Here is a 21851-nt window from a genome sequence, read left to right as displayed (position 1 = left end):
AAGAAAATGTCTCATTATATATATATATATATATTTTTTTTTTTTTTTACATTGAGTCAAGAACCCTATGGGTTCTACATATTGAACCCCATGGAACCCTTTTTTTTCCTTAGGAACTCAATACAAAACTGTATTAAATGACATTATAAAGCAACGTTACAAAACGTGTATTGCAATTTGAAAGTGTAGGCCATTTATAGCCCAATCACCCTTTGCACTGTGTAAATTATGACTGGGGTTGAGTAATCTGACATGCACTGAATAGTTTTATGGCACAGGACAGTAAAAGGATCTCTGTGTGTGCATATTGTCTAAGCTTTACGGTAGCATGTTAAAAAGAGGAAATTCAGAAAGCTCCAGCCAGTCGGGAAAGCTAGACGGAGAAGAAATGATGCATGTAGGACGGACTCTTTAGTGTACAACACTGAGTATGTGTAGGGTGGACTGGACTGCGACCCACGTCTCTCACGTACGACGCTGTCTGCTTTCGGTAGCTTTATCGTTTTTCTAAGTATTCGTAAGGATGGGATATAAATTGACCATAACAGTGAATGTTTTGCCTCGCTTTTAAAACGCTTTTCGCGAATTGTGTCCTTTTAACGGCCTGTTGCAGTATTTATATGTGACTGATGACGGAACTGTAACTTGAAATCGTGACCAGCGGTATTCGTCACTCTTCTATATTCAATGAAACACGTTTGCAGCTACAACATCGCTGCAAGCCTCAGGAGGTCCTGCGTGCTCAGTTGGTCTTAAAGGAGCCGTCAAAGCAGCACGAAAGGGTAAAATGACTATGTCCGTTCCAGAGAACATATCGGGGTCCGGGGGGAAAGAGGAGGAGAGTGAAGAAGATGAGAGTGAAATCTTGGAGGAAAGCCCCTGCGGCCGCTGGCAGAAGCGACGGGAGCAGGTAGGCTACGTCCAATGAGCATATGCATTGCTGTAATTATTCTACATAGGCGACTGGATCAAACAAAAATGTGTATTTAACAAGTACTTAAAGGCCTCTGCAAATAAAAATACATTGTATGATTTGGTTGTGGGTGTCCTCGTGATAAACCAGCCCAGTTGGTTTCTCCACATGGAGAGTTTGCAATGATTTGTAGCTGTTAAACTCACTGAAGAGTGACCGTTGCAAAAACAACAACATGTAAAACGATACATAAATGCTTTAACAATAAGTAATTGTGCTTTAAGTACATTTAACATAATTGCAGAAGTGTTACACGTAGTTTTCGTATGAGATTTAATGTAAACATTTGAGTTCACGTACAGCCCCTCCCCCTCCGCCCACGTAAACGCGCACGCGCACGTAAATACAGCGCATAAATATTATGTCACTAATATTTTTATTCATTTGTGTATAATATTTGCTCTTTTTTTGTATGAGATAAAATGGGCGTGGAGGTGTCAGCCCCCTCTTGTCGGCTTGTGTTGAAGCGTGATCTCGGCTTTCTTTGAGATAAGTCACAGATACAGTAAACTAAAGCTTATCAGCCCTGGCTCACATTCAGGCTATCTATTGTACAGGACACTGGAAACTTGTAACCTCCTCTTTAAACCATGTGCTTCTAGTAGTTCTAATTGTTGAACTTTATTTGAATGCTTATTAATGCTAATTATTTATGCTTAGACAACCTCATCCACCTACAGTGTAAAATCTAATTGGATGATTTTACTTTTAAGAAGCACGCAAACCCTTGACTTCTAATTAAGCATATTTATTTGACTATTTAAAAAAAAGTGGACTAGGTATTGCATGTTTTTCCTCTGAGGAAGTAAGCTACTTGTGTCATCAAGTTTACCTAAGAGTGAATTTAACCATTTAAAGTCACCATGAAATCAAAATTGACAATTGGCAGCAAGAGCAGAATGAGGGGTGGCAACAAGGCTTGCCATGGTATGTAAAACCGGTTATACTATATTATGAGGTATGATACCTGTATTTTATAAAGATTTAAAAGGGGAAACAATAAAACACACTTGACAATAACAGTTCCTATAACTAAATATCGCGGGGCACATCAACAGTTGTTTGATTACTCTACAATAGGGGTCTCTGCTCCTGAAGGGCTACGAACAGATCTGGCTGTAATTTTCAAGTAATCCAGAACACTTTCATTAGCTGCTTCAGGTGTTTCTGATTAAGATTTAAGCTACACTGTAACCCTGCTCTACTGCATAACATTAGAACAACATGAAAGTGAGTAAATTATGACAGCCTTTTCATGTTTAGGTTAACTAACTATCCCTAAATATGATCTAATCTACATGAAGAATACAATACTGTTGCTGAAAATGAACGCACCATTGAGTCATTATGGACATGGTGTTTCTGTCTTCCTAATATTGCCTTCTGCCACTCTGTTTTGCTCTTCTTCTGCATCACTTTCTTCTTTCAGTATATCCTTCTCTCCCTCCACTGTGCATTTCTGTACCTCCATTGCATAATTATCTCCTGCCTCTGCTCTTAGCTATTGTTCTCCTGCTTCATCTGCATCCTGCTTTGATTTTTTTTTAAAGAAAAAAATTGTGGTCTATGTCTCTCTTCCTCTTCATTTGGGCCTTCTGTCTCATAGAAAACAGTCGCATAAAACACATTAATGATTGCCAGCCTATTGCATATACTTTATCCCAAAAATGTGCAGGCTAGCCTATATGTAAAAGTGTATTTAGAAGCTAGCTAGTGCATGGAAAATTTAAATAACTGTACTGTAGCAACCACAGCTCAGGTAATTTATTTAGATTAACGAGATAGACACATGCTTGATTGGACCTGCTTCTGAGCATCAGAATGATATACATAATATTGAACTATTTGTTAGGTCAAAGTAATGGCTAGTAACGTGTGCACTGATAGGTCTTGGTCTGGTAGTGTTATTAATTATTTTATTTTGTTGGTGCCAGAAAAAGTTAAACAGTGGGGGAGGGGTGAAGATAAGTGTATGTATAGTGACATCACTCTATGATGAACACTGTCCCAATAAATATTATTTAGCTTGTGCATTTTATTGTGTTGTCATTTTAGTATTTGCTTAATATTTGCTTACATTTAGATGCAATTGCTAATTAATCCACAAATGTTGTTCAGCTAATCTCAGAGATGTCACAACTAAATTGTCAATCATTTAAAAATTAAATAAACTGGTAACATTTAATTTTTAAAAAATATAATTAAGATCTTCAATATATTGTTTATTTGGCTATATCTCCACATGAATGCAAGTTTTGTCTCCTGAAATCACTGTGATTTGGACGTCAGTTTATTCTAAATCATTACACGAGAGTGACGAGACGCAACTCAAATGAAAGGTTGCTTTGGTATGTGTGGAGAAGATTCTCACCTACTCGTCTCTGGACAAGCAGGCCCTGTTCGATGGAAAGCAAGAGCACCCTCAGTTGAAACTGTAATAATAGTATATTGGCGGAACAGATTTGTACGCTCAAGTGCATATTTGTGTTTGTGCTCAGGGAAGCGTCAAAGGTTTCTATTTACAATGTGTTTTTGTTGTGTTGAGCAATGTATCCAGTCACAGACATTTCCGTTGATCTTTTGAACGCAATGGCCAATCAGAAGTGTTTAAGTTACTCAATCTACTCACCGGTCAAAGAGAGTTCTGCATGTTCGCGAATCCTCTCATTATAACAAAGTGTAGACACAATTTAAATAGGAGATTCATTGTGCAGTGTAGATAGCTTTACCGATTATATAATATGATTACTTTAATCAAAATTACTTTATTGGATTACTTTGTGAGATCGCGATGAACTGCGATGAATGACTGCTTTTTAGTGATCAAAGGGAACGTTTTTTTGGTGTGCGGTTTTTGTGCACTTTCTAGGCTATATAATCTATTCAGATTTTTTATAAAATTGAAAAAAAAAATTTAATGCTGCTAAGAGTTCGGAAGTGACATCCACATATGAATGCAGGATTCACTCTCGAAATTGCAGTGATTGACATTGGTAACCATGGCAATCGACGGGACATGAATGTATCAAAATAGATTTGTATTAAGCAAAGTAGACTAATAGATTAAAATATTTGAATTTTTCGTATCAAAATATTTTTTGAAATGCTGCTGCAATTAGGCTATTTGTAAAAGTAATAACTTTTTAATCTTGTAAATCTCTCACTGTACATTGCTATTCCTGTTATGGTGGTGCTAGGAGCTGTTGCTTACACATTACATCTGCACTCTACTAGAGCTCTCTCACTAATTTCAGAAGCATTTTCAGCGATTTGATTGTGGAATCGGGCTTGTGGACAAGAGTGCGTTCTTCTTTCAACACTTCAGTTATACTGCAAGGGCGCAGCATGCCCTCCAGTCTGTGAAATTCACAGTTAGCCTTTTACACTTGGCCTACTGCAGGGACAGAGATGCACCTTTATCTGAATTAAATTATATCAGACATGGTTAATATTCGATATGTGCTTTTAAAGTGACCTAATCGAGGTAAGATAATCTTTTATTATGATCATTTTTAGGGTTGCAGCAGCCACCCTTGTGGTTACGCCCCTGCACGAGGGCAAAACAACCTATAACTCACATGAGGTCATTTCAATTCACATTTATTTATATAGCGCTTTTCACAATGCACATCGTTTCAAAGCAGCTGTACAGAAAATGCATGAGTCCACATTGCAATTTAGAGTGATCTGTTATCAGAGGTAACTGTCTAAGTTATGTATTTCAGAAATGTTCATATACAAAATCACAGTTGGCAAAACATTTATTAATTTAAACAATGTAATAATTAAAGGCAGAAACAATGAGCTCATTGAGGTAATGAATACTTGTTTGTTAACAAATGATTATGACATTTAGAAAAATTTAGCATTGGTGCACAGGTCACAGCAATAGCAAACAACAACGACCCAATGATCCAATTAATTCCCAGTGGACAAAATCAAGTCCCACCCTACATCTTTTTTTGTTCAAGAAGCCGTTTCACTTGTATATACATTGCAATAGGGAAAAAAGTTTCATGTTAAGTTTCATGTTAACTAGTTGCAACTAGACTTGACTCAAATCTGTGATTAAAGTAATATTGTTTTAACTTTTTAAAATTTTCTCAAAATTATATAAAAATGTAACTGGCATACACATATAAATAATATAGCCTAAATATGAGCAGGTAGTATATAATGTTTTAAAATTATTATATTACATGATATTTAAAGTCATTTTTATTAGGACAGTTTTATTTTTTAGTTATGACTATTTTTGTGTTTACTGTGTAAAAGTAACTTAATTAAAATGAATAAAATAAGCAAACAAGTGCACTGAAGTTAATTGTGAGACAGAATTGTTTAATTTGAAATGCCTGTTATTCACAGTGTACTCAAAAGCGTGAAATATAATACACTCTATGTGCATATTTGTGAAAGTTTTTCATTTTATGTTTAAAAGCCGTCAGGGGTGAGTCTCAACTCGGTGCGCCTTATGTGTTCTTTTTCCTTGACACTTGATTGTGAAAAGCAATACAGATGCAAAATTCTAAATTGGATAAAAACAGTGGGACAAAGTGGCTGGAACACAACTAGTAATTATTTTCTCTTTGTGAATAGAGCTTGTAAGTGCAAGAAAGAATGTTATTAGTATGTTGCTCACTCTCTTATTGCGTCAGTGTTGTTAATGGTGCCAAAGTGCAAAGTGTTGTCTAAGAGAAGGACAGACATGCTTGAACAACAAGAGTGAAAGTTTTGTTGGCGGTGGATGTTTTCTTTTCTCAATGACTCTGACATTTAAATGGTAAGACAAGGATCATGCATCACAGCCAGGGTTGCCAGGTTTATGTAACAAAACTAGCTCAATCGTAATGTAATGTGAAATTATGTAATGTTGGGAGTTTTTTGGGTAGTTACAAAACTCTGGCATTAATGTTTGTTTCGACAGTTTCAACCTTGTGGCATTAGGCTACCAGCTTTGATTGTTTAGTAGAGTGGGCTTTACTACATTAAAAAAATGACGATTAAAAAAATGTTTAATCAATGCAAAAACTTCTCCAATTAATTTGAGGGATATGAAAATTTTGGTCGATACAGATAACTGATAATGCTTAATTTTAAAGCCGATAACCGATATATTGGCCGATAAATCTAAATCCAAATTCTTATATAATTTGAGAACCTGATTAAATTTTTTTTTTTTTTTTGAAGTGATTCCAATCATATTTCAAGCAATTCAAAACCATCATGGTGAACAGTGCGCATCAATGTGTCTCAGCTAATGGCAATAATTCATTATTTATCAGCTTTAATATATCAGCCAAATTTTCTTATTGGGCCGATATTGATAACATTAAAAATGAACATATGGTGGCCAATATATTGTGCATCCGTAATTTTACTAGCGGATAGTTCTAGCACTCCCCATTGTAAAAAAAAAAGCTATCCCTTTGATATCTCAATTATTTGACCAACAACATTAAATGGTGAGCAAATCGAGAATGGAAGTCTAGTGCAACTCAGATGTTTCTCCTGAGAAAAAACGACGAGTCTCCATGAGTTACAGAAGAGATCTCAAAATCACAAACTGCAAAAAAAAAGTCTACAATAGAAAGTTGGAGATTTCATTTTTTTTTAATGTACAGTACATATCACACATTCCTCCAAGATCAATTTATCAGAGCTATGTTGTTCACATTCACTTTATAGATCAAGACTTATTGTATGTCAATATTTTATTTTATTGCACGAGATACATCTGAGACACAATTTCCCCTCTGGGAAACCACGTCGACAGAGTTTTTGAGCAGACGTTTACCACAGTTCATTCTCTACACTTAATTAGCAGCGAGCACATGTGTGAATGAGAAACCTGAGGTGAAAATGACTCAGTGGACAGATGGGCGAGCAATGATGTTTTCTGGTGGTGGAGTGTTATTTTTCACAGGGGAATGGCACATTCAAACGAGTCCAAATCAAGTATATTGTTGGTTTCAATTAGCTTTTATTCTAACTTTCTTTATATTGTTATTTTGTTGTGAATTAGCAGAATTGAGGGAGCAGAATAGAGTCATTATTAAAGAGATTTCTGTGAACACAGCCAGCTTGGCTTTGCTCTTAAAGACTTTTGTTATGCAACTGTTTTCCACCGTTTTGCTCTTTCTCATAAGACTTAATAAACTTATCTTGCAATTTCATCTGATACATGGCTGATACACAGCATGGCTGTAGGTACAGCCAGAGCCGACCCTGACCTCCCTGGGGCCCTATGCAAAATTCTGTTAAGGTGCCCTCATACCTGACCCATGAGCCATGTAAACCATTTGCCATTGCCACACAGTCACACCTGACACCCCAGTGCTCCCACTCCTTTACCTAGTACTAATGAAAATGTAATTCCTGATATCAGAAATAGACATTGTTATTAGAAAAAGTACATTCTTAATATCAAGAATTCACATTTTAAATAGTACAAATTTAATTATTGACATAAAAAATGCATCCTGTGAATAAATAATTTATAAAAGCTAAAATGGCTTGTCATAGCATGTCACTGTGTTTTAAATGATAAAAGCAATACTTGATACTTGATGGTTATTATTTACTGAGGGATGTGCATCCATATTGACCAGTATGTCCAGCCAAACAACATTTTAAATGCAATATAGCCTATAAATCAATAGTCAATGTCAAAACATTGCTTTATTGCTGAGTTGTAACTAAACTGATTTGGAGACTAGATAATCATTGTCTTGTTTTAAAAGTATGTGCGCCTAATGAGGAGTGCCATCACGCCCATTTTGTACTGGTCCCCACAGATGTGTTGTTGGAAAGTGCGTATTTCATTTCATGCACACGCATATGAACTCATGTTAATGCGCAACGCGGTTATCTTTTACGAGTTAATAAACAAACACTGTTGCCCTTTGTCGTTTATCAAACGTAATAAATAGTTATATTTCACTCTCACTTTTTTTTGTCAGGCACAAAGTCACAGAACACAGCCCTGGAAGTGGCTGGCATTAGCAAGCAAGACACAGAAAGACCAAAATATGCACTGCCCAGCTGGGACAGACAGACAGACAGACAGACAGACTAGAGAGAGATGCACATCAACTTAAAGGGGTGGTTGATTATGATTTCGCTTTTTTAACTTTAGTTAGTGTGTATGCTGCTGTTTGAGCATAAACAACCTCTGCAAAGTTACAATGCTCAAAGTTCAAAGGAAAGGGAGATATTTTAATTTAAAGAAATTGCTTTTTAAGGACTACAACAAACGGCTGGTAGGGACTACACGACATTCCTCCCGGGTTAGTGACATCACCAACCCTAGAATTTACATAAACCCGCCCCCAGGAGCACGATTTATAGATTATCAAGAGAGAATATGCCCGGAGCAGGATCAACCTATATGCATTACGTGGACCATAGTAACTGTTGTATAATTTGAGATTTGAAACTTAATGTTCAACCATTATTTTTTTTATCAGCTGTCTTCCCTAAAGTTTAATCACTGCAATAACTAAATCTAACCCAAAGGAGTGCGCTGGGTTACAGATTACATAGTAAATGGAAAATCGGGGAAGGCAAAAAGTGTGCATGAGTTCTTGTCTGAACAAAATGAGCCACGTTCCAGAAACAAAAAAAGCCCAGTCATCATCACTTTCCTAAGGACATCAGTGCATGCATAGGAAGAGAATAATTAGCCTGTGAGGTGGCTCAGTAGGACTAAAGTTCACCTAGTCTCTGTGTTTAATGAGCAATGCTAATGAAATGTTCTAACAGTTAGATCTTTGACTGTAACATTTTCCCAGAGGCAAGTGCTTTTCATGGCTGCGCCTGCATTTACAAACGGCTTTGCGTTACAGGCACCCTCATTGACACAAATCTGCGTACACTTAGTCATTCTGCTCAGCATGCATATCATCTCTGTCCCCCTCTCCGGTCTTTCTGTCTTTGACTCGCACACACCAACACAAAGGAAAGCACATTCACTAGCACGTAGTAAATGTTGTCTTTAACTGCACATTGCCAATGGATTAGCCTTGCCAACCCAATGATCTCATGATCATGTTTTTCAAGGAGCCACTTTACTTGCTTTGACACGGCAATGTAATAGCCAATTGCATAGTAGCATTTAGTTTCATTGTTGTTGGTCTTTTTGACTAGTGGTTCTGAACTGATGGTTTGTGACACAAAAATCGCAGCAGATCTGTTCTGACAGGGCCGCAGGAAACAATGGTAAATGCAAATGAGATGCAACTAGTAACCATATAACATGCACATTAAGGATACCAAAATAAATAGCCTTATTTTAATGTTAATAATTTAGCATTTGTGTTGGATATATAAATTATATTATGTAAAATTTGGTTCTTGAAGCAACAACAGTTGAGAACTTTCACACAGGCTAATATTACATCAGTGTAGGCTGTGTGATACAGATACTATTTATTTGTATAAATCATGTCATATAAACAATGATAGAAGCATTTAAAACCTTTCTAATATCACCTGGTATCTTATGATGTTCACTGTCAATAGTCTATTTTCATATAGCGTCAGGCAGTTGTTGCCTAAGGTAAAGTTAGTTTTGCATACTTTTTAATTCAGTCCTCACAATGACAAAAGATTCCACAAGCATTTGTGAAAAATGCAAACTACATGCTTGAGGTCTTAAAGGTGAATAAGCTAATGGATAGTTTTCATTTTTCACAGTTGCTTATGGAGTCTTTTGTCATTCCCCAGAAAGGAACGAACCTTTCTACTGGAGTGTAGAAAGTGAAGCTATACATAGTGAGGCTAGAGAGGAAAAGGATTGCCTTAAAATAGCTCACTTTTCTGTCTTTAAGAGATTCGCTGTGTTTCAGGTGAGCAGACAGAAGATTCCTGTGTCTGTCAGGATTACAGATAGAAAACTATGGGTGTTGGCCACATTCACTCAACCTTTCAAACTAAAGCAATTGTTTTGGATAACACTTTATTATGATTCACAAAATTGCTTTTACACAGATCACCCATAGACATTTGGTGTTTTTAGATTGTATTTCTTTGCACTGTGTCTAGTAGGGTTGTGTGTTGTGACATTATAGCTGGGAAATGGTAGAGAGGGTAGAGATTCTGTTATACCTGTTTATGCCGTTGATGATGTCATCAGATTCAAAGATGCTATTTAGTGTTGTTGGTAAAAACTGTTTTCACTAACTCTGCCAACTATTGCTTAGACAATTTATCATATGTACAAATAGCATATCATGTCTATTTACACTTCATCTAAATGGTATCATTTACTATTTGCACATTTTACAATATTTACTAAGATGCTATTTGTTGTTATTTACTGGAGCGATGTAAACAGTTTAGGCCACTGCCGACGGGTTCACTGATTATAATGGGAGCAACCACGGATGTCTGGCGTAAACGTGTGGAACTGTAAGTGGTTGTGGTTGCCGAGCAACATGACAATGCTGCTCATTAATAGAGAATCCTACTGTGCAGTCACACCGTCACTGTCAGGAAACATACGTGATTCATCTAGTCATATTTATATTGCATTACAGTTTGGAATCTCAAGCGTTATTAAGCTGATTTTGAATATGTCTCATTCATTTGTTATGAATAATGTAATTAGGGATGCACGATATATCATTAGCATTAGCCAATATATGTTAATTTTTAATGTTATCATTATCGGCCTGATAAGAACATTTGGCTGATATATTAAAGCCTTCAGCTGAGACACTTCAGATGCATGCTGATCGGAATCAATTAAAAAGGAAAATACAATGATGTGCAGTGCAAGTCTGTCATAAATTGGCTACATAAAATTATAATGAGAAAATTATTATAATAGTGTGCTTGGGACATGACTTTTAATGGTGAGAGACTTTTGTTTTTGTAATCGGGCTCTCAAATTTGGATTTAGATTTATCGGCCAACATATCAGTTATAAAATATAACGAATTATTGGTCATCTGTATCAGCCGAAATGTTCATATCGATAAATCCCTAAATGTAATGACATTTGAATTTCCATTTCAGGGTTGAGTTTCATGCAATGATATTTACGCAACTGTTCAAAAGTTTGGGGTCCGTAATAATTTTTTATAGTCTTTAATAATGTTACAAAAGATTTCTATTTTTAACTAAATGCTGTTCTTTTGACCTTTCTATTAATCAAAAAATATTAAGCAGCACAACTGTTTTCAACATTGATAATAGGAAATGGCTGCTGAAAATTCAAATTCCATCACAGGAATAAATGACATTTTTAAAATGTATTAAAATGAATTTAAATTGTAATAATATTGCACAATATTACTGTTTTTACTGTATTTTTGATCCAATAAATGCACCCTTGTTGAGCATAAAAATATTTCAGATCCCAAACTTTTGAACAGTGTATATTGAAAGATTACTGTAAAAAAAAAAAAAAAAAAACCTCAATAATATAAGATTTTGATCATGCCGCACACTCATGGTGTATTTGTACTGTCATTATCAGACACTCACAGGTAATGGACCCTCTCACCCAATGCTAGGTGGTGGTAATGCATTTACACTAATTAAACCAGTGGAGAGGAACAGCAGACTAATGAGAGAGAGAGAGAGAGAGAGAGAGGAGAGAGAGAGAGAGAGAGAGAGAGAGACCTTGGCTAATGGCCAGTGTAAAGCAAACGCCATCTGTCTCACTGCATTAAGCCATTCAAATGGTATTTCTCTATCTCGCTTGCTCTTAGTGCATGAGCATTTGTCCAGTTAGGAAAACAATTATGTTGGCCTTATTCTGACCGCTGCTCATCTTTCTTCGACACACTATATTATCAAGATGGCTGTGTTTGGCACTGGGCTCTAGAAGATTGTGCCAGCCTCTCTCAAAGATCTCTAAGTCCCTGAAGACTAGCAGAGTTAGTTTCCCGTGAAACGATGTTAAAAGGATCTCTTGTTTTAGAGATTTGTTTTGTACCCGTACATTACATTTTAATTGTATTTAACACAATTTTAATTTAGAATGGACAATGAAACATTTAGCTGAACCTTAACATTCCCTTAGGTTGAAGTTGACTTAAAGGGATAGTTCACCCAAAAATGAAAACTATTTCATCATGCGCTCATGTTGTTCCAAGCCTGTCCAACTTTCTTTATTTTCTGTGAAACACACACAAAAAAAACCATTTTGAAGATGTTCAGATCCAAACAGCATTGACTTGACCCCACTGACTCAGCATCTTCTTTTGATATAATTTTCATTTTTTGATTGGGTTTTTGTTATACTGCTTTCAGTAGCATGGATTTGGATGTCACAGAGACCCTATTCGAGACCTCTGATATAGATATTATTGTATTTCTAAACCACTTAGGTTTTCTGCATCACTTTTAAAGTTTCCTCTTTTGCGAATTCAAAGTAAAACTGAATGTGTCCTTTAAAAAAAACAGCCACACAATTTCAATTCCATCTGTCTGTTTCAGATGCAGAACTGTTTTTTTTACCACTTCAATTGCAGTTAGCGTAAGATTCACTCTTTTTATCAGGAGTTTGACTGATTAATTGTGCAAGAGTAATCTGCTGTGCTTCTTCAATTAGTTGAGACAATGCCTCTATTCATAGATGTGAATTTAGAGATGCTAGATGACAGCGATAGGTTGTTCGAACTTATTAGTGTCATGTGTGAGTCTACAGAATGAGCTTTTGATGACAGCTTGAGTATTTCAGCTCACTCATGCTCTTAAGAATCCCAAATGAATCTCATGTGACTGACTAGCAGTAACTAGACCAGAACTGTCACTTACAAGTTATAACTGAAATTCCATCCAACTTTCAGCTTTACTTCCTCTGGTGAGGGTTAAATAATGGCTAAAATCATTATTTAATCTTCCCTAATGATTTATTTACATAGTTCCCATGGTCCTGGAAAGCCTGCAAATATCAAATTGTGTTTTCCAGGCTTGAAAATGTAAATTAATAAACTCTTAAGTCATGGGGAAAAAAATTCTTGTTTTATTCTGCTAGATATTAGCTATATGTAAAGTAAAACTTGCTTGAAAGCCATAATTTTTGGTTTGTGAGCTTTTTTTGGAGTTCTTTTCAGTGAATTGGACAGATTCACAAATTAGTCTAAATTATTAATTAGCAAATAATTCTGAATTGTTTAAATTCAGGTGCATAGAATGCATTTCTGTGAAATATTAATTTGTGATAAATATATAGCTTCTTTATAAGTTTACCCGCCCCTGATATTTTAACAAGTATTATGTATTTATAAAGAACAGGCATGGAGCAGATGGTATTTTTGATCCATTTGTGGATTATGCTGTGCTGTGCCTTTGTGTGAGCATGTGCACATGCTTAATTGTGGGTTTTTGTTTTTTTATGTGCTCGACAGATCACGTTGAGTCCCCTACTCATTTACATATTAATACCCATTGCTATCATTATACATTATATGAAACCCCAGACCTTTTATGGCATAATCATGGTGTAATACATACAACGATTTGCATGTCATTCCAAACCTGGCTGCATTTTTTTTTTTTTATTCTTCTGTAGAACACAAAAGAAGATATTTTGAATAATGTTGGGATCCAGGCAACATTGGAGCCCACTGACTTCCATTGTATGGACAAAATACACATTTCTAAAAACATCTTCTTTTATGTTCCACAGAAGAAAGTCTTACTGGTTTGGAATGACATGAGGGTGAGTAAATGATGACAGAATTTTCTTTTCTTTTTTTTTTGGATGGAGTATCTCTTTAGGGAGTATAATGTGTTTTAGTATTTTAAATAGTTTTTCACATTGTCACAAGTAACACAAGTGACTCCTATATGCAGCTTCCCATATTCATGTGTCACTCTTGTAATCTAGGAGAACTTTGTTTACATGAGTTTAATTTGTTTTAAAGTCCCCCTGTAGTCAATACGTTTTTCCTGTGAACAAAATATATGCGGATCCATGCATATGCATATCACACCAGCTCAGAGATTCACTCAGTCAACTCGTATACAAGTAGATATATCAGAATGGTAAAGCGTTTTATGTATCGCTCTCTACAACGTTGGACACATAACGGTAATAAATATGATTAGACTTTTGCTTGACTACATTATCAAACATCTAATAATGTGTTGCTAATGTTAGACAAACCATGTTCCCGTTCAGAGTCAGAAAGCTGCCTTCTAAAAATCAGCATCCTTACAAACGCTTTGAACAACTTAGAATGTCTGTGGCATATAGTTCATCATAACATTGTAATATAAATCCTATACATAATTAACTCACTATATTGCTAAATGTACCCGATTTAATTTTTTTCTCAAATGAACAGGAAAATACGGGGATAACCTGGCTTCCTTTGAGACTTCCCTGCTTGTTTGCTGTTAATGATATGCTAAAGCCCGCGCGTATGTTGATGTGATTGGTTACAAGGTAGTTTGTGACATGAGAAACACCAGCGATTTCAAACCGCGTCTTTTTTCACTGCAGTTTTGAGGAGAAAATACTATACAATGGTGTTGACTTATGAATTTGCACATGGCTTGTCTTAAAGGGGTCATATAATGCCATTTTTGTACAAGCTAATATGATTCTTTAGGGTCTAAATTAAAAGTTTGTAATATACTTTAATTAAAAAATCTCATTAGTATTGTAAGAAAAAACAGCTCTGTTTTCAGCACGCCGTTTAAGTGCATGTGTCTTTAAATGATAATGAGCTTTGCTCACCCCGCCCCTCTGTTCTGTGCGTACACCGTTTGTAACACAATAACACAATAACCATAAACGTAGGATTATGAATTATATTGAGAACGTCGACATAGAAAACATGCCGTAAAGTGTAAACCTTAGCCGCATTCATAGTGAAGCGTGCTAGCGATTTGCAAATATTAATATAAAGATTAATATAAAGGTTAATAAAACGTTACACTCACTTAAGTTCTTCTGGAGGTGCAGCAGGAACACGAATAGTTGGTACCGATCCTTTTTTCAGGAGCAGCTTCTTAGCAAAACCAGCTTTATACTGACCTTCGTTTGTAAAGCAGTCCGGTGAGAAATGATTCGCGCAAACATGAAAGCATTGACGTTGATCGTGGGGAATATTCCCTTCGAAAACAAAATTCAGCCACTGCGTCTTCAGCGGTTCGGATTTAGGAACATCAAAATGACTGCTGTGTTCCTTATTGCACCCAAGAACAGAACGCCACAATCGCTTAGACGCCATTCTGCTCATAGACAGTGCTCCAGCGTATCAACAATGACCACGTGGACTATGATTGACAGCTCGCTCACGAGCGAGAGCGGGTCTGTGTTGAAACGCTGCTGTCAATCAACAATCAATTTAGTGACGTCACAAAATCGAACGGCTTGATTTGAGACGGGAAAACATATAAGAAGATAAAAAAAAAAAAAACACTGGATGGATTTTTATCATTTTATGATGGTTGTGTACAGGCACTGCCAACACACATTTCAGTACAATCAACTTGTAAAAGTGCATGTACCATTATATGACCCCTTTAAAGCACCACATAGACATATAAACAACATTAAAAACTTGATTTTCAGGGGGGTCTTTAAGACACGATTGTGATTGTTGCATTCAGGCTGATCTCTCAACCAACCAAAAAGTTAGGTGAAAACTAGGCTACTTGTTTATCTTATCAAAGCTGTATAGTTTTGGTTTGGTTGCTGTAGGTGTTCTTCGCTTGGCACAGCTTTGGAAAATACCAGTTTTCAGAACTTTGCAACAGAAAGCGAAAGCTAGTAGAGGAAGAAAAATAACCTCTGGAAAAGGAGAGCTTTCAGTAGGTTCACACCATGGCTTCCCACATCTTTAGCGTCACAATGCAGGGCATTCATGAGTCGTGAGTGTGGTGACTAACACTGTTTTGTGTGGACATCACATCATGCTTTTATTCTATAATGCTCTTTGTTTACTTTCCTCTTTTTGTCCTGCTCTCTATTTCTCTTTTTACTAAGTCATCTGATGTCGTCTGCTACATATTGCACCTTTCTTTGTTTATGATCCCTTCAAGTCCATCAGCATTGATCGTTTTTCGCATTAACCCCTCATTCAAAGCTAGAGCTCTAAACTCGGTTATTGCTGCAGACTTCAATCCTACAAGCCGGCTGTGACAGATCCTCACTTCAAAAGTGCCACTCATGTTCAAACCCAGTGGTGCACTTGTCCTGATGTGGCTTTTAAAATGTTCAGGTTTATGTATCTGAATCCTTCTGAATCCTTATGTGTAGAAGAATACCATCCTGCAGATCACAAACAGCAACTGAGCAACTCCTACTTTAAAAAACACACCTACTTTGTTCTGTTTACCCGAAAGCAGCGGTATTCATCACTTACTGCTGATTTTGCCTACTCTTTTATTTCATATGTGAGTGCAAGATAAAAAAGTTGAGCGCTTTAGGAGAGGGACGCCCTGAGGCAGGAGTTGAAAATACGACGCATCTGTCAGCCTTCTTTCTTTGGTAGAAGTTGCACAATACAGCTTAAGCTGGTAGAGGATGCAATGAAAGCTTGATGAGTTTGACACTTTACCCGTAGGATTATCACGTTGAATAGTTCCTTTGAGTGACTGCCAAGTGTGTGATTCTCAGGAATGGTCCAACTGATAGCATGCTCTTCTCTGAGCGTCTAGGTACCTGACGATCAGCGGTGATTGTGATTCATTCCATTTTGACAATTTGTAATTCCCAATAACTCTAAGGGAAATGTTTAACCAGTCATTTTTAAACCAGGATTAACAAGACCCTTGTTTTGGTCAGACTCACTGGAGTCTCTCAGTACGAGTACCTGTTCAGTATAGTATGACTGTAGCTTAGAAAGTTATCCTGCTTTTGTGGAAGAAAAATACGACGCCCCTCTTTTCTGACTGGCTATCCATACTCACTTCTACGTTACACCTGGAAACAATTAGATACACCATTTCTGGGAATCTTGAATAATTAGACAAAATGTGGGAACCAGTTTTTACTTTTTTATCTAGCCACAAGGACTAATGATATATTTATTAATTATTTCAGATTTGTAACATTTACTTTTTGCAATTATTGTGATTAAACTTTGTTAGAGAGGTTGGCCCTGTTTATCGTCATCCTCCCCTTTAGTTTTATTTTTGCGTATTGCACAGATTTTTGTTATATAAAGGGTATTTTTGTCTGTTTTTTGATGTTTGAAAAACCATTAAAAAAAAAACCATTAAAAAAAACAAGACCCTTTTTAAATATTTTGCTGTTCATATTAAACCCTGGGTTAGCAATTAATCCTTGTAAGATTTTTCAAAAAAGGTTTCACACTGCACTAGAACTGCACAATTCTGGATAAATTGAGAATCGCGATTTTTCGTTTAAAATCTCCCATGATTCTGAATAGACAATTGAACAAAATAACATGTCATTTACTAGAGGTTCTGACAAACTGTTAATTGCTGCAGTCTATTTAAAATATTTAATTAATGTATATTAATTCTTTTTTTAAATCTGTTTGAATTAAAGATTCAATGACTCAATCCTGAAGACTTAAATTTTTTCATTACTGGATGAATCAGCGTTTTTAAACAAACCTCTTGAATGATTCAATGACAATTTTTTGTTACATTTTATTCAGCTTTCCCCCCCCAAATATAACAATAAAACCAACGAATGTCAGACAAGACACAAAGGAAAAACACACATACACACAAAAGGGAAAGGGAGATACATCATAAAACAGTTAGAAAATCAACTCCATCAGATGAAATCATGAAGTCAATTTTTTTTAGTGGAATTCAAAAAGGGTTTCCAGATTTTCTAAAGTAATTCACCTCTGCCCCTCATTGAATATGTGATCTCTTATATTGGTACACAGTGGCAAACCTCCGACAACCACAATCCAATTAGCACATCAATGTCTTGTTCCATTTTTAAGCAATGCATTTTTTAGCTCTTATCAACAACATTTCAGCAAGCTTAATACCTTGACTACGTGGCAGGTTAGAGTCGGTAAAATTACCTTATAAACACCTCTGGATCCACTGGAAAATCAATTCCATGAATCTGTGATATTAGATCACATACTTGCACCCAAAACACCTTAATTTTAGGACACAACTATAGAATACAAAAAGGTTCCTTCTGGACAAGTCAGCCTTCACCGACTTTTTAACACTTTTTAACAGTCAGCCTTCACCAACTACTGGTGTAATGATGCAATCTTTATTTGAAGTGTCAAGTTACTTTCAAAAGGTAGATTTGCTACCGTAGACATCAGTGTTTATATCCTAACTGTATACTTTTATCCCAGTACTTATGTGATAATTTGAATTATTGTAATAATGATACTGTGTGGTTGAAAAGACTGTTTCATACCCATAGACCTTAGTCAGGGTAGTGTCATTTTTCGATTTTGAGAGGAATGAAAACGAGGCTGTGAGGGACAGAATGCAGTGCATTCAATGGATTGTACTGTTGTTTAACAACATTCCGACTGTTCAGCTGATGAAATGTCTTTCTGAAAAAATACTTTCAGTAGACAACAATTTTTAAAAGTTGAGTTGTGAAAAGTAAAAAATCTGACCTTTATACAGTGCGTGCCATTGGCTAAATTCAATACATGACAACTGCTCCCTCTGTGTCAGTGGCTGTGCAAACGCAGATTTGAATGTAGTGATCAAACTTATCAAAGGTTTAGATAGCTGAATCGTTGTCATTTAGAAATAAGATCGTGTAGGTTTTTGAATTGAGATTGTGATCGTGCAGCTCTACATTGCACATTGGTAAACTGTGAGTAATTGTGTTTATTAATTGGTCGATTAATCAACTGGGTTAATTAATCGACTGCTCTTTCTTGAGTCAGTTTGATTTGGCTCTGATTGAGTTAAGTATATTTCAGTTATAATGTCTCTTTAGCTTGTATATAAAAGTAATTCTCTGTCAGTCAATGCTGTAAATTATACAGGGACACTTCAAACATTAACAACAAATAGTTGTGCTGCCTTTTTTGGGGGGGAGACAGATTTTTTTTTTTAGGATTCTTTGAATAGAACATAATAACTTGATTATAATTCATAATAAATATTTTATAAATATACATTATATAATAGAAATGTTGTAAAGAAAACTATTTAAATAGTGCTGTACATCTGTTAAAAATTTGTAATGTATTTTTACTATGGGGCAGTTGAATGCTTGATTCTGATTGGTTGACGAAAACATTCTAAGGTGTGCAATTATTTTCAGGGAAACGCACGGCTAAAGTAGTTCCAGGCAGGTCTTGATCGCACAACAGTTCCATATCACCTTGCCAAATGATTTAAGTTATTTCAAAGCTCTTTACAAACCACAGAAATAAAACCCACAACGGCACTGGCTGAGCACTGACCTCCGCTTCGCACGTGGTCGCATTACCACCTCAGGTGTGCATTATTTTTCTAATAATTCAATGGCCCGTTGTCACTTATCCCTTACATACAATATCTGCTATGCTAATGCAATGGTTCTTAGACTATCTATTTGGGCCATTTTTAAAAGTTTCTGTCAGCTCATAAATTGATAGCATCAAACACTCTGCAGGTCAAAGTGCCTTGTTTTCCATTTAAATAATGGGGCGGTGAATGACAGAGGGGAATACCAGCATTTCTGCTCATCTTAGGCAACTCCTCAATTCTTGGAGAGCTTTACCACAAAAATGCAGAGCAGCACGTTTGTATCTCTTTCATGTCGTGTCATGCAATGTGTTCATCTCCGCCCCCAGACCCCTGAGTAGGGTGGTCCCCTCAGGCTGTTTTCTGGTCTTGAGTGACACTGGCACTTTAGCTAACAAGGATTGCTTGTTTTCACATCTGGAACATCTGGAATGGGTCTCTCTCCAGCTAAGAGTGTTACACAAACCATTTTGTTCCAAAATTACAGCACAGCACAGACATGAGTGTCTCCTGTATGTCAGTTAAAATCAGTGCTCTATGGGCTGGCTACCTTTTTGATGGAGAAAGGTGACCTGACGCCACAGAGTGAGGCTCTTCTTTGTACCCAGACAAAACGTTTAGTCTTGTCTAGGGTAGGGGGCCCAGTATGCATCTGGGGTTAGTGTGCTGAATTGAAGCACCATTCTTGATGATAATTGTATATCTGAAAAGCTGTACCTGGATATAAATCTCTGATTCATTCAGGTTTGCACGCAAGCCATTCACATTTTCTCTCTGTTAATCCTCAATAGGATGTAGAAGAGAAAATTGAGCATTCAGGGTCAGGTTTCCAGAGATGAAAGTGGTTCCACAGAACAACTCATTAGATTTCTTACATTATGCAGGAAGAGGTAATACAGCTGGAAACGTATCTGTGACAGATGCAGGTTAGGGGATGAAAGGGCAGGAAATGAAGATTGTAATGTTTGTTTTCATTGAAAAAGCTTTTATGTGGGCTCATGTCAGAAAGGATTTTAAAGCATGGAGTGTGAGATTATATCAGCTGTTTTTTGGGGCACAGTGTTTCCTGATATTTTGTAAAGTTTCCAAAAACAGATTCTCAAAACATTCTTTATAAACTTCACACAAGACAGACCCCAAACCCAGAAAAACACCACAACTACATTTTGACAGTGGTTTATATTATTTGTGGGTAGTTTGACGCATTCCGCTAGATTTTAATTTTTTTGTCTGTGCTGCAAGTTCTTGATTGGCTATAAAAAGAACTGGCTCATAAGTTATTTGTTCAGTAATCGGATTACACTGGTCACAATGTATGTTGTTGATTCACTTAAAATTGTCTCATAAGAGTCTTTTGTTCAGCTGGAGTACACTAATCACAAAGTTTGATTTTGATTATTCTAAAAGAATATGGTCATAAAAGTAATTTGTTTGGCAATTGGATTACATTTTAAGGTTGTTGTTTTTTTAAACCAACTCGAGTCATTTGTTCAGGAATCAAATTACACTGGTCATAGTGTATGTTTTTGAGTAAAAAATTTACATTTACACACAAACTGACGATAAGCCGCAACTTTCAGACGCCATTTTTATTTTTCTAGCTCAACTGCCACAGAATGGAAGCACAGGATTCTGGAATATCAAAGGCAGCGAAGCATACATCTATGCTGCCTTCAAAAATCGATCAGATGAAGGTATCTCAGGAGACAGGAAGTTAAACTAACATTGCATTCGGACGTGCCTTGATGCCTTCCGACCTTGGAATGCGTCCTCCGAAGGCAGCTTTTATCAGTTTTCGGACGCAGCCAATGTTTCACACTAGATTCTGTAGCGGCTTTGTGCCGCAGAACTGGACGTTGTTCCATTCCCTTTTTTTGGTACTGGTTCTGTATAATATTGGACTTAAAAAAAATGCTCCTAAATTAAATGGTTTTAGAACATTGATTTAAAATGCGCCATGGCTAATAGACCATAATTTGATAAATCTATACACGTCACTGGAGCACGCTGAGGTACAGTACTTTTCCATAAAAGGGTCAGCCGCCTTTGATTGCCCATAATTTGTAGTTGCCAGCTGGGTAGAAGGATACTCTGGCTCTCAGAGGAACTTGAACGTTTTTTTATTTGTTTTCAAAGACATTCCTTGTCTGTTTGTGCGGCATCTAGGGAATTAATTAACCCCAAATGTAATTGGACATGTTTTTGGTGTCCTTGTGTTCTCTGCCTTACATAACCCAGCTTTTCTGTGCTCTGCCATTATCAGTAAAAGTGTCATAAAACTAGTTCTGTTTTACTGTTGCCCTGAGGTTGTCCTGTTAATGGTCACTATTTAACCTCTGAACCTGGAACACAATTGCGAATGACAATCAATGCGCTTGTAATACCAAAATAAACGTAATTTTTTAAGATGAGTATCTGAATATGCTATGAAGTCTTCATAGACTTCATAGCATATTGTAATCAATCAAGCACATTATTTGAGCTTGAA

The 21851-nt window shown here is 36.4% G+C and overlaps 1 protein-coding gene across 3 annotated transcripts in view; it reads left to right on the top strand.

Annotated features, from left to right (window-relative positions):
- The first annotated feature begins 315 nt into the window (after positions 1 to 315).
- nrbp2a (nuclear receptor binding protein 2a) overlaps positions 316 to 21851 on the top strand; it is a 30526-nt gene continuing 8990 nt past the window's right edge. The window contains exons 1-2 of one of the 3 annotated variants that reach the window (XM_082172681.1): positions 316 to 910; positions 13617 to 13649. In XM_082172681.1, coding sequence (XP_082028807.1) covers positions 788 to 910; positions 13617 to 13649 — 156 coding nt within the window. In that variant the 5' untranslated portion in view covers positions 316 to 787. Of the gene's footprint in view, positions 911 to 4496; positions 5757 to 13616; positions 13650 to 21851 lie in introns of those variants that run through there. The other 2 variants (XM_082172682.1, XM_082172683.1) reach the window with 2 other exon arrangements.

Source organism: Leuciscus leuciscus (genome assembly GCF_965113295.1).
Source record: "Leuciscus leuciscus genome assembly, chromosome: 6".
In the NCBI taxonomy this organism is placed as follows: Eukaryota; Metazoa; Chordata; class Actinopteri; order Cypriniformes; family Leuciscidae; genus Leuciscus; species Leuciscus leuciscus.
This window is presented reverse-complemented; position numbering and strand designations above follow the sequence as displayed.